Source organism: Onychomys torridus, chromosome 7 (genome assembly GCF_903995425.1).
Source record: "Onychomys torridus chromosome 7, mOncTor1.1, whole genome shotgun sequence".
Classification (NCBI taxonomy): domain Eukaryota; kingdom Metazoa; phylum Chordata; class Mammalia; order Rodentia; family Cricetidae; genus Onychomys; species Onychomys torridus.
The window spans coordinates 6,102,808-6,117,573 of record NC_050449.1 but is presented as its reverse complement, the minus strand read 5'-3'; the positions used below and the strand labels follow the sequence as shown (position 1 = coordinate 6,117,573).

General features: G+C 38.5%; 1 protein-coding gene across 1 annotated transcript in view; it reads left to right on the top strand.

Annotated features, from left to right (window-relative positions):
- Positions 1–14,766, top strand: part of Cntn5 (contactin 5) — a 463,340-nt gene that overhangs the window by 360,501 nt on the left and 88,073 nt on the right. The window contains exon 14 of the mRNA XM_036192364.1: positions 8,165–8,285. Within this exon, the coding sequence (XP_036048257.1) occupies positions 8,165–8,285 (121 nt within the window). The remainder of the gene's footprint in view (positions 1–8,164; positions 8,286–14,766) is intronic.

Here is a 14,766-nt window from a genome sequence, read left to right as displayed (position 1 = left end):
CTGTTGTTAGGTTATTTTCTTTTTTAAAATAAAGGTGCTAAAAACAAGGATTTTCTAAGACGTGATGATGGGAAATTTGTATATCTACATGTAAAACAATGAAAGTAGACACCACCACTCCTACAAACACAGAGAGCCTAGAAACAAACAAACAAACAAAAAACAAAAACAAAACAAAACAAAAAAAAACAGATGGATTAAGGACTATTAAGTGTAAAGCCTAAAAGCTAAGAAAAGAGTTGAAGGAAATGGGAAAACCTTTAGAACATTAGAAGGGACAACGGCATCTTGTATAAAACCCTCAAAACATGAGGAACACCCAAAAAGTGGCAAATGTCATTTCCTCAGTTCACAGATCTTGTGAATGTGTCTTCAGAGTCGTGCTTAACCTTGTGCTTCTCACAGCTGGTTTGACTGACACATTCCTCTCACTCACTTTTCTTTTCATCCAATGTTTTCTACCCTTGTCTTCAGTGGGTAGTGGCTGTCGTGGCTCTCAGTGTACATACAGTATTTAAGGAGGTAAAGTGTCTTCTCACACTGATGTGCTTTGGTTGCCTCCATTCTAAGTGTGTTGGAGGTTGATGAGACTCTTTCTGATTGTGGAAAACAGGCCCAGATTCAGTAACTCAAATTTCCTTCCTTTATAATGAGGTGTGTTTCACTTTTGAGTTTTTTCTGTGTGTTGGTTTCTAAGTGGGATTAGCAAATGCACACCCAGTACTTGATGTTGAAGCATAGAACTGAAATGATATTACTATTTGTTAAGCTCTGTGCTTATTAAAACATTTAGCAATCATTCTTTACAAAGATGTGAATGTCTCATAAAGCAAGATTTTCACAAACTTGAAAGAGCCAGATACATAACTAGATTATGTTCTGAAAACATGCTGATATAAGATAAATGATTCCAATTAGAGCTTTTGAGTTTTGAAAAAAAAGATAATTTGTAAAAATATATTCACTGTCCTTGTTCATTTTTTTCTTTGAAATATCCACCAATATACTTAGCTCCGTAAGTACTACATTCTTTCATGCATATGATGAACATATAAAGAGGCTTCTATGTGGCCAAAACTAATAAGCATTAGGTGCAAATGTGGTCCACCATTCATAAAAAAGGAAATACAGTATCATTGAAATACAGTAAGGCCAGATATTATGTTCCAAAAGTAACAGTGGGCAAGATCATATGGAAACTGATCATTACCCCATGAGAGAAGGAGAAAACTGGAAGTAGACATGTGTGTTCTCATTCTACAGGATGAAGCATTAGCCTCCCTTTCCATCAATGCCAGGATAAAAAGTCATAAAAGCATTATTTATGTATAAGAGATTTCTACATGAAAGAAGCAAGCTAGATTCATTCCAGGATAATTCTTAAAGTCCTCTACAAAAGTCAGGAACGGGTTGGGATGGAGCACAGAGGTATGTACACTCCAACTATGGCTGCACATACCCAGGTCTCTAGCACAAGAAAAAGATCAAAGAAACACAAGAACTTGTTGTACATTGTCAAGACCTGATCTAATTCACAATGCTGGGTCAGTACAGGGCCTGGTGAATGAGACAGGACTACTCTATTCTGCCTGTTTAGACTCTGCTGATGTAACAGAAGGAAGACCCTGTGGGCAGGGGTCTATATATTCATCCACACAGCCAGGAAGGAATTAGATTCTTGTGTAGACACCATTTGACAATGTAAAAACATGAGTAAATGTCATTTAATCTTGGAATACAGTGTATTATGACATGATAAACTATGACATAACAAGTTCATCTTGAAAGATAGATTGGACACATGAAAAGATGCATTGAGAGAATGGAAACAGAAAATGTCAGTCAAATATAGATCCATCTAAAATATATAGTTAGGTTATGGATTCAAATATGAAAAATTATTCAGTGATTACTGGATCACAGTATGCTTCACATGGCCACAAGAGGACATGTCAGTTACAGGTCACATGTAGAGGATTTTGTCAAGGTCAGCCCACCATCATAGGAAAGATTAATAAGTACATGGAGAAATGAAGTGGGTAGATGATGTTAGAATGTTAATTTTGTGTTTCAAAAGAAGATAGTGCATTCTATGTCCAGATGTAGCTCATCAAAAACAGGCACAAAGGAGCCTTGAAGAATAAAATTATTTTGTTAAGAAAACTGGCTTCTACTTACAGCTCCATGGTCACTATTATTGAAAATGCCAATTTATTTTTATATACTTACCAAATCTTGCTTTAACTAGTGTAGTAAATTACCTGTAAGTTGAATCAGAACAAGGTGTTATTCTATAGGAAGCATAACTGAACTTCAAAACACCACAGAGACTCAGGTGCCCAGAGTTTACCCACCTGTACATTGATTATCCCCTAGTCAAGCCTCCTGTACTCTGCCCTCCGATTTTACTGTCTACTGTAGGAAATTATTAGTTGCAGGTTGGTTTTTATTTCTTTATTTATACTAAAATCACTCTACCCTGTGACTTGTGTACTATTATATGTTTGAACTCATCATGTTATGACCTATTGTCTATTCACATTGCATTTAAGTTCCTCAGAAGTATATGTTATCTTACCTGGTAGTATAAGTGACTTCCCTTCCCACTGAAGTACCATGGCATGGAGAGCCCATAGCTAGATCACAGCTCACCTACATGTGCAGAGTGAAGGGGAAGGAAGTAGTTCCCAGGGTGCCAAAAATCTGCTACTTCCTGCCTAGACAACAAGACACTCTAAGAAACAGCTGGCAACTGAATGCACATTTCCCTCTCTCTGCAGTCACAAAGGGAAATGAGGAGCTACTACTGTACGGTATTTTCTGGAGCTCTCCTGGAGGCCAGGCTATTGCTAGCTGCTCACGAATCACAAGCTCATTCATGAGTGAACCAAAGTCTTTATCTCACTATCATCTTTGAGTAACTTCACAGAGACAGAACTCAGGGAGCACAGACATTAGGGAAGATAGTGTGAGTATGCCGCTACTCTACAGTGGAAGAATTCGGTCGAAGCAAAAATGTTTATTGCCTGTTGTGACTGCTAAGATCTTGTTATTCTCCACACTGCCTCATTGAGCCAGTCTATGGGATGGGTGTTAGGATAGCATCACAGAAGAAATTTCATGAGAAGTTTGATCCACAAGGCAGAGCAGAGAGAGGAACTTATAGTCTTAACGATGGGAGTTTAAATTTTCTGCTGAGAATCTACTTACAGAGAAGCTGTGTGTCACTGCATTTTGAAGATTCTAAGTGAGAAGGAAAAGCCCTCTGTGACCCTTCTAGCTTTACAAAGAGCAATATTTTATAGGCATTGAGGGGTCATGGCTGGGCATTGTAGGTTACATAAACCCCCATGAAAGTGAAATACACTTTAAGTAAAAAACAGAACTCACCATCCGCAACAGCACTGAGACTCACTGAGAATGAAGCTTCCTATTTAGAATCCAGGTTAAATGATCTTAGTGTTTAACATCTTCCAAACAGTTGCTATGTTGGCGTGTGCACAGATTTCTGCTCTAATCTATTCTTAAAATGTGTCTTAGCACTTTATTCTTTTGGAGTATTGCCCAATTATTTTATGCATGTACCGTGCCTCACTTGATATTCCCACAATGCACAGGGGAGGAGGGGTGGAGATGGAGACAGAAAGATAGAGGGGGAAGACAGAGAGGATAAGAATAAGAGAGGTGGAGAGGTCATATATTACTGACTTCTCCAGAGGCTCAAGGATACTTAGTAGGTGCTGTACCAAGGCCAGAATTCAGTCAACTACATCTACATCCAATGGAGGATTATTACAATACAAAGGTGAAAGGGTACGGGAAATACCTGTGTCTAAAATAAAGCCAAATACACAACTTTCTACAGCAGTTGAAAACATGGGTATTCAGCTTGGACAAGGAGTGAACACTGAAGAATGACTGCTGAAGTTGCAGTTAGGCTCCCTTTGACAACAGGATTTGTCAAACTCTAACCAGGTTCCAGAAATACTGCTAGGGGCTTTACTGGCCTTCTCACAAAAGCCTGAGAGAGGCCTTGAACCACTGAACCTCTTCCCATTTTGTCTAGAAATCGGGAAGGCGAGCTTGGATTTATACAACACCGCTCCCAAACCAATATCTCCTCTCAAGTTTCACCCCACCTGCCTTTCTCTGGTGTCTTTTTCTATGTTCATTCCTAATTTCTTCTAGGACATACAGTGAGAGCAGAGGAGAGGTACCGCAAAGAAGGGAGAAAGAAGCCCTAGCTGCGGCCATGCTTTAATTTGCTTACTGTCTTTGGGTAACTGCAACTCTGACCTTTCTCAGCTCTGGGAATGTCCACGGTGGACAGTGGGAGAAACTTCCAGTACAGAAAGGACTAAGTTCAAGGCATGAGACTGCAGGAAGCCTAGCTGACTGGATATGAATTGAATTGCTTAGGAAAAGAACATCTACCCCACTACAAAGCCTTTGCAACTAGGAGGAAGAGGGCAGGAGTGGGGGGGCCGGGGGTTCCAAGGGCTCACAGCTGCAGTACTCAGCTGAAGGAGAGGCTGACTCTATAGAGCCTTCGCTACTGAGGTCAAGAACTTGGACTTCAAACAGAACCCTCAGACACTAAGCAGCTGATCCAAAAAAGAGTTCCCATTCTTTGGGATAGAATTAGCAGTGTCCGCGGGCAAGGCTTCTCAAGGTTCTTAGAGTGAAGTCTAATTTGAAAAGCGACTACTTCCGGGTGTAGAGGCTCATGTCTGTCATCTACCACTTAGAAGGATGGAACTAAAGCAGCAAGACGTAGTTCAAAGCCAGTCCGAGCTACATTTGGAATTTGATAGCCTGGGCTAGAGAAGGAGTACCTTTCTCACATAGGTAGGAAGAGCTCTCCCTCTAAAGACCCCCATGCACCAATATGGGCTTTAGTTGAAGCACCAGGTGAAGCCCTGGTTGTGGAGAAGTTTATTTACAGTAACAGGTAACACCGTTTGCTTATAAAACCAAAACCAGCAGAGAGAAAAGAAAGGAAGGAGAATGTGTCAAAGGAGAGGGAGAATACCTCCTGAGAGACAAGATGTGGAAACCAAGTTTGAAATGAAGAAAGCAAAGCACCCTGTAAGTAACCATTTCATTAAAGTTGCACGAATTGCAGAGTTTCTCACAGGAGCTGCACATTGTAGGCTCAGATTAAGGATAAAGGGTTCTTGTGTGAATTCTCATTACTTCTCTTGAAAGAGCAGTAAATCTACAGAAAGAGTAATTTAGGTTTACTGTTCACAGTCCATTCGCTTTGCTTATAAGCGCCCCTGTTTAGGATTTTAAAAATATAATGCAGGTATAATCCAAAAGAAAAGATATAAGCCCAAAATGAGCCTATTTCAACTCCTCAAATAGGTATGGTATCCAGGTCTGTGCAACAAGCTGCAGACATTTTGTACCAACAGATAATGATGGAGTTCTAGTCTCAGGAGCCGCACACAGTCAGCAAAGCAGAGATTATTTCTATGGACCCTGAATTATTTGCATGTTTATATGACCCTAAGTACTCTATTCATCTTTCCATCAATATTCACTCTCAATTCAATTCCACAGAAAGTAAATGGGTTTAAAACTTTCCTTCAGATTCAAAAGAAAATAAATTATTTGGGAGGAAAATGCCTGTAAAATGAAATGTGAATTATTTAATTATAGGAGTATGCTGCTACAAATTCACTTTCAAAGCCATAAGCCTTACCCATGCTGATTTTAAACTGCTACCAAATTCATTTGGTGGTAGGATGCTTACAACCCAGAGCAAAGCTGAGGTGATCGCTACACCTGTCACGCCAGCAGCTGAGTGGCTGACAAAGGAGGATTCTGAGTTTGAGACTAGCCTTGACATCCTATTGAGAACTTTGTCTCAAAAACAAACAAACAAATAAATAAATAAATAAAACAAATAATAGCCCCAGAATAAAGCAGGAGAAATGACAGCCATCCTTACAGGTGGAGTTATTTCTGGAAAAAAAAAAATCAAATCTGCTCTATCTGTAGCTTCTTCTCTATTTCCTCATCAGACAGCTTTCCCATTCTGGTCCAGTAATGTACTACTCAGTGACTCCTGGCTACTAAGCTAAGTGTCTGGGTTGAATGAGCCCCTAGAAGCCTGTAGCATGGGGGGAGAGGGGCCCCCAAACTGCTGGAGGCAAATATTCCATCAGTTATAAATGATCTTGACTAGAATCTGAACAACTGCTTATAATATTTAATTTTCTTCTGTCTCTCCACTAAAATGAAAAATCAGAGTGTTTTAAAGTTTCCACTTTGTATTTGAAAGAATTGAGCACTTGGTCTAGGTGAGATGAGAAGGTGGATAACATTTCCACCAGAAAGCAGCCACATAGAAAATGAATTTCCTTAGGTTTGTGAGTAAGGTATACCCTAAGGAAGTCATCATTATGACATTTGATGGACATTTATTTCATTCTGAAAGTAATTGTTGTAACATTTTAATTCATTTTTAGTACATTCTTGCTATGAGGCAGTTTCTTGTATATGACTCATCAGACTGTGTCTTAACAAATTGTCAGGAGAAAAAATTCCAATACCCCTAGATTCTCCAATTGTAAGAAGGGAAAATAACTAGCAGAGAGGAGGGAAGGAGGGACGGAGGGAGGGAGGGAGAGAGAGAGAGAGAGAGAGAGAGAGAGAGATCTAAAACATGGGGGATCACAAAGTAATTCATTGAAGGAAAAGAACTTCTGTGTGATGAGAGCTTTAACAGCTCCTAAGAACATACCCTTCCTACAAACACTGAGGATAAAAAACAGGGATCCCTAGACATTAGTTTTCTTTTTATGATATGACAAACCCATTCATTTATTTCAAAACAAAAACAAACAACTAAATTCTTAAATAATTATTAGTATGTTTTACTTGTAAGGACAAACACATTGTCTTTAAAAGTAGCTTTCCTCCATTCCATCCAACATTAAAAGCTCTTGGATCTGGGGGTCCTTCTCTGGGATAGTTTATTAAGCATTTTTTAAGCACTCAGTTTATGCATTAATTCCTGGAGGATGTTATTTCAAACTGTGCACATTCAAGCCAACCTTACCTCCTTTGCAACATGAAAACAGGGGGATATTAAAGTTGTTCTATTGTTTTGCCCTGTGGGGGAGAAAATAAATCATCAGGTTCGGTGGCACATCCCTATAATCCCATCACTCAGTAGGCTGAACCAGAAAGATCGGGATCATTGCAAGTTCAAAGCCAGCCTGGGCTGAATACTGAGTTCCAGTCCAGCCCATACATAACAAAACCATGTCTCAAAGAACAAACTAAAAATGGGGGTTTGTCAGGGGAGGAGACATGATATATAACAATACCAGATTTTTACATGATCACAGTAAAGCCATTAATTTTGACAAAGTCATTGAAGGATAGTGCTAGGTAAGGAAAGATTTTATCAGTTGGACAGTCATCTACAGGACCCTCCCTCACCCATAAGCAATACATCAAAAGATTCTCTTCCTGGTACTTATTGATCACCTAACCGCAGTAATTTAATTAGGCTCTCAACATTCTGTTCCCAACATGAGTCAAGTGTTTCTCCAGATTCCTTTTTGTTTTATGGCTGCATTAACATGGGTTCAGGCTGCCCCTTGATGACGGTGGCTATGGGAGGATTGTATCTTTGTTACATAAAGACACCTGGCTGGGGACCAGCCACCTCTGTCCTAAGTAGTGTTACCTTCTGTGGCTCATGGTGTATTTACAAAAGGAAATATTCAATAAATCCTCGTGAGATAATCTTTCAACAGCTACCTTCTCATAATTAATGTCCCACTAGTTGCTATTTCTTTCACACAGTTTTACTGTCTTGAAAATAGGCCTGTCTTTCAGTAACAAAGCAGTAAATTTTAGTGATTTTCCTCTACTTTTAAAGAGTGACTGGTATATGCTTCAATATCTCTTAACTATTGATGCTAAATAACTTTATGCAATATTCAATGTTAAAACTCTTTTTGAGTGATTGTGAAAAGTATAACTTGATATATTCCTTAAGACAGGGCATGTTTGATATCTGCGTTGTTGTCTTATAAATGGTAAGGCCAAAGATGGGCCCTTTGAATATGTAAAGTTCCCCTTAAACCACCTTGAATTAGGCAGATTTGCAACATTTTAAACTGGCACTTCATCCCTCTTTCAGCAAGCATCCTCTGCAGATTTAATGATCAGGAACATCCTTCTGATGCATGCTGGGAGATATGGCTGCAGGGTACAGACCACAGCAGACAGTGTGTCAGATGAGGCAGAACTTCTTGTTAGGGGTGAGTATGCTAATAGCTCAGACTGCAGACACGAGCGCTATAAATTACCTACGAAGGGACTGGAATGCATGGACTTGGGGCGCTTCAGCACTATGCTGTTCATTGTCGTTTTCACCATCTTGGTCTGTCGGTTTTGCTTAACCTTGTTTTGCCTTTGAGATGATGATGTAGGAAACCTCTCCTTAGCAACAGACAAGAGCTAAAAGCTATCTCCAAAACACTCGCAATAACGAGTGGCTGCTAAGTGGCAAACCAACTTAACCCCAAACTCAAAAGCATAGCTGCTCTGAGACACTTGAGTCACACAGTCAGGGGTGTGTGTGTGTGTGTGTGTGTGTGTGTGTGTGTGTGTTTGAAAGCTGTATGTATACAAATATGCATATACACATAAACATATATACATATCTGTACACATGCAGCTTTCAAATGCATGAGTGTATATGTATATTTTATATGTATGTATGTATACATACAGCTTTCAAATAAAAAGCCAATGGAACCCTCAAGCATTATATTTTTCTCTCTTTCCCTACCATCTTCAAAAATCCAGCTTCCAGAACCAAGAAAACTTCACATATGAGAGAATATACAGTTGTTAAATGACAGGGTGTTCTTTTTGTTGTTGTTGTTTTTTGTTGTTTTTTTTTTGTTGTTGTTGTTGTTTCTGAGCCTGAAAATACCAACATACAGCCTGTCTGTGCAAAAATGACAACTAAGTGTTTTCAAATTATGAGCCACCCCCTAAAAATTCTCTGCAACCATATGATATTTTTGTCTTATTTTGTCTTATTTCAACTAAGTCCATGTCTAAGCACAAATTGCCTCATTTTTGCTCAGGATGAGAAATGTATGTCTTTCCCTTCACTTCCTTTTGTCCTCTTCCTTTTCCCTCTCTCTTTTCTCTCCAAACTTTCACTCTTTCTTTTTTCATAACTTGTAGTTTATCCATAGACAGTTTCCAGAATTCTTTAATTATGCAAAGCCATAAGTAATGTAACTATAACCCAAGAAAGTAATCGCCAAGGCCCTACCCAGTAGACTTCTCTTTTCTCCACTTGTACAAAGATGTGTGTTGTCCACTTCCAGTCCTTTCCCAGTCTATACAGATAAACACCTTTAGTCCATAGCAAGAGATGATGTTTTTAAAGAATTGACCTTTGGCCATTTAAGTGCTTTTCAATTATCATTTTAAGAACCGATGTTTATAGGAATTTCCCACAGTAAACAGAAAGGAGAATGACAATCTCCTTGCTGCCTCAGTTGCTAACTGTTTATTGGTGTGCGGTAATGCACCCACCTGTTTCCAGTAAGATGATTTTAAAGATCTGTGTCAGTGAGGATAAGCTTAGCCTTGTCAGGTACGCTTGTTTCTCCTTACAAGGCTGCTCTTTCTTGTCTCCAAATTTGTATCATGAATGTAAGTTGTATCACCTTATTGTTAAAACAAAACAAAACAAAACAAACAAACAAACAAACAAACAAACAAAAAAACCTTTTGAAGTGTTCCTCTTTCAAGACATCACATTCTGTGTAGCTGAAAATACCCTTGTGCCTTCTGAAGGTGCAAGTTTCCCGGAACTGCACACTGTATCCTATAGTCAAATTGGTAGAAAATTGCTTTCTTCTCTTGTTCTTGTCTTCCTTAGTTATGAGTATTAACTTGGTGCACTTAACTAGTAATTTAAGTAATTTAGATTGATCCTCCTAAAACTAGAACTTTTCAGATGAATACCACAATTTAGACGCTGATAACAAGAAACCAGGTTTTTTTGTGTGTGTGTTTGTTTTTTTTGTTTTTTGTTTTTTGGTTTTTTTTTTTTTCAGGATTCTAAGGGACAAATTTAAGTGGCAAACTGCATATCCTGCTTTGTAAGTAAAATTAAACTCAACAGGGTTCAGAACATAATTCAAGGCCAACGTTTTTATGTTCTGCTCTTTTAGCCTTTGGCTTTATGCCTAGGAGATGATTAAATGCATTAATTTTGGAATTGCACCCAATAGCAATTTCAAACAGGTTGCTAGTGTCTGAATATTTATGTATCAGTGAGCTCACACTTTCCCTTGAAGTGAGTTCAATCCAGTCACCAATTTTTGATTATGTACTCTCATAATATTTCAGAAATTAGGGAAAATAATTTGCTTCTCCCTCCCAGCTAGTCTTCAAGAGATTTTTCAACTAAACTAAGGCTTATGTTTCATCTATTATCATCATTTTATGATGAAAATGAAGGAGTTCTGGTCATCTGGGGAGCTTTGCAATTGGAATGGTGTTGATCTGTGAGAGTGGCTTTACTCTCCGAATCTCCTGCCCTGACCCCTCCCTTCTCTGGAAAGGAGGAACACTCTTCCGTTGCAGGCAGAAGGCCAAAGCTGAGCATTCTAGAGTGAGTTTTTCTAAACACTGTTAAAACTCAAATGGCAACGTTATTGTTTTATAAGTTAACACAATGCTGATGGGAGCAGTGAAGACCACCTGACCATTGATTAGGCTGTTCACTTTTTCAATGTTGATCACACATGAGGCACACATATGCTACAAGGAATATGTTCTTAAGATCATATTCTGATGTTGACTTAGGAAAACAGTCTCTACTGTCACAGCCTGATGAAAGCTCTTTTTATTGCCTTAGTTGCCATTAAACCATACTCTATAACATTTTTTGTGCATCTTAATGTGTCCTGTGCTGGTACTCTAAGTTGGGTCCAGGTATGTGGCTCGTTACTCCACTACTCCTTATTTAGATTTGGAATGCTCCAGACACCAGCTCCCTGCCTCTCTCTCATTTTGTGTTTTAAGGGCTATGTTTTCTCCAAATTTTCATTTTACTTTTGCTTATAAATTTGGTTGTGACTGTTAATGCTGTTTCCCATTTCCCTTCCACCATTATCATTATCTGAAAATTCAATATTCTATAAATAATTACATGTAACATAAAATCAATCATCTGTTCTTAGAGATTTTGATTTCATACAGCATTAATGGCACCATGTAATCTTCAGAACAACAGAAAACCCAGCAATCATGAATATCCTAAAAGAAATTATCATGTTGGAATATAAATATAAACAGAAACTAAAGCTAGGCTCAGACATCTGGAGACAATTTATTTTCTTTACTCCTGAGAAGTGTATAAAAGCAATAGAGAAAGCAAGATCATGCCATGCTGTAGGAACATGTGAAGGATGAACAGCAGTCTATTCTATTATTCAGGGAAAGAGATAGACCTTCAGGACAGAAACTCATGGGAGGAGCCACATTACTTTGAAGGCCCTGACACACTCAAGTAATATGAGAAGCAGAAAGAAGTATTCTTTTTTATTTGATGATTCTAAAATCATATATATATATATATATATATATATACATATATTTCTCATAGTATATATCAAAGTAGGAAAGTTTCATGGTTTAAATAAGACATGCTTAGCTCAACTAGTTTTATTGGGTGCCTCAGCCTGAGTTCCTTTCCTTCTGCTCAGAGATAGTAGAAACAATTAAGAAAATAATGTTTCATTCAACTTCTGTATTTCTTTTCAACATTTTCTTAATGAAAAATGGAAACTTGGGAAAGTCTGAGTGAAGCAGGACAGTGTATGTCTATAACCTCAGCACTTACATGGTAGAGCAGAATTAGGAGCTCAAGGTCAGTCTCAGCTATAAAGAAAATTAAATAAATTGTGAGAACAGTAAAAATAAGAAATCAGAAAACTAACCATCTTCTGGGGCCTTCTAATCTCTGAAATCTGTGCAGCATCTTCCAGATGCAGCTAGCATGTGTATATAACTGAACTTGAGACCAATGGACCCCTGAACATATTACTTGTTTGGACGTACCTGTTTTCAGGCATGTGCCTCTAACTCCACGCCATCACTACTTCCTCCAAGAATTAAACTCACATTCAATTCAATTTTCTTGACTTTTCTTATCAACTCAGTTCAATCTATTCTTTCCAATTTTTAAACTTCAATAGTTTAATCTTTCTCAAACTGCCTAGTAATTTCCATAAGAAACAAAACAGTACTAGGTTTATGAGATAAGTCAACAGATGCTTATTTATAACTTGTTATGTATTTCTTCCCCTGTCCATTCATCCAAACTGTGGCAGCTGAGGTGTGGTCAGCACTAAGAATGAAAAGATGAAGCTGAGGTCTCGGACATCTAGAGGTTCCACTTGCGTTCCCTCTTTGTGACAGATGCTTTTTTGGGAAGCACCACATGAATGTCCTTCGGTAACCTTGGGTCTTGCAAGAGAAGTAGGAAGAATTAAAAAGCACAGCAATGGTCCCAAATGAACAATTTGAGGTACCCCACACAAGAGAAAGATACAGGATGCCTCAGTGAAGGTTATTTAGAACCCCAGATTAGTGACGTTAAGACACCACTGTGAGCACAGGGCTGCTTCAGGCTCTGGGCAGTACACATGTTACACACGTGTGAAGCCAACATCTGTAACTGTTAAATTGTGTATCACTTTAGCAAGCCAAAGGGAGGGCATGGGATAGATTATTTAAAAATTAGTTCATAAGGTTAGATAACCAGAGCCTCCATATCAGTTTTTTTATAGTAAAAAATAATCTGTTATTTTTCTACATGAGCCTTATATTTTGAAAGACTTTGCATATTGGTCTGAAGTGATCATTGCAGACATTTCTATCTTACACATTTAAATTTTTATTGTTTTCTGTGGGGTGCATTTGTGTGCGTGTGCGTGTACGTGTGCGTGTGCGTGTGCGTGTGCGTGTGCGTGTGTGTGTGTGTGTGTGTGTGTGTGAACACTCATGTTGAGGTCAGAGGGCAACTTGTAGTGTCACTTCCTTCCTTCTGTCATGTGAGACCCAGGGATTGGACTCAGCTCACCAGGCTTGTTGGCCAATACCATCACCTACAGAGGCATCTCACTAACTCAATAGTTATACTTTAATTCAAGGAAAAAAAAAAAAAAACATGTTTTCATCACAAGATAGATAATGCTACCAAACAAGATAATTTATTTCCAGGCAACTTCAAAGAGAAAACTTCTTAATTAGCTTTAAAACATTATCTATTTGTGTATTTTTAAGATTATTGAAAATAACATAACAATATCAGTTTCTTCTTGAATAAAAAATAGTTTGATAACTGCTGTGCACATTTACTCTAAGTTCATTATTTAGTGAGTCTCAATAGCAAGAGAAAATGTCTGGGAATTTTCTATGTTTTCTCTTGGAAAGATGCCTGCACTGTCACTCCCCAAGCTCTGTGGAAACAGCCTAACATATTGTCAACCGACTTGGAAATAAATCAGACTTAATGTGCTCTTCACGCCTCACAGGACCACCCTTGATGTCATTGATTTTAAATTGATACCAATATCTGTGTTTCAGACTATATCTTCCTTAGGAGCAGCGTTCTTTCCTCTTACCCTTTTCAGAGAGTTACTTGCTAATCAGTAGAACTTTTAAACTACAAAGGTAACATTTCTTTTGTCAATCAAGTATTGGGCTTCTCTCCACCACTTTTGATTTGGATTATGGAAGTCGCGGTTGACAATGCCAGCAGAGCTGAAATGACTTTAGTAGCTTGCACTCATGGGCATACACACCAAAAAATAAAACTGAACAAATCAAGTGCAGTGTTAGTACACAAAGATGAAGAAGTGTGAGTCTCCAGCATGCTGTTCATTTAGCAAATATGGAGTGACTTCTAGAATACCAGCTTTTCCTCAGACCTTGGCATTCCCACCAGCACACAGACCTCCTCAGCTTGCTTGCAGGAAATGTGCCACTGTCCTGAAACACGAACTCTGATTTCGCTGTCTCACTTTTAAGAACATTGTAATCATTGTGTTTCACATCATAGATATTCTCAAGCAAAAACTGTATCAGAATCACATTCTGTTCTGCTTTTTATCCCCATCTTCCCTATACATCTTTATATAAACATATCATCACCACATTTATATAAACATGTGAAGATGAATGTTTAACATAAGAAGTTACATTTTTAAGACTGATTTCATTCCTTATTGACAGGGTCCATATAATGTGCCAAGGCAATAGTGGGGTGGTTCTTATCACATGAAAAAGAACTCAGTCTTTTGTGGTAAAAGTCATGTATGTATAGAGGAGAAGCAGTGTCCAGAAGGAATAGTTATGCACTAAGGGAGAACTTCAGAGCGTGTCGTAGATGAGTGAGGCCAATGTTTTGTACATAGAGTCACAACACGCTACAGCTTTAGTCCCAATGAAAAGAACAAGTAGTAGTGAAGATGTGAAATGGTAAAGGAGGTGGATACCCAGACAATCAAGGGGACTGAATCTACGTGGTACTGTGATCCTCTGACTGTGAGAAATGGTAGAGAGAAAGCAAATGTGAGTAACAGTCTTAGAGTGAAAATGGCCCATGGCTATATTTTGGTTGGACCAAGGGACAGCACCAGGGTGATTTATCATGATCCATCTGCACTTTCAAACTTGGCCAAGTATAGGTCAAAAATTATG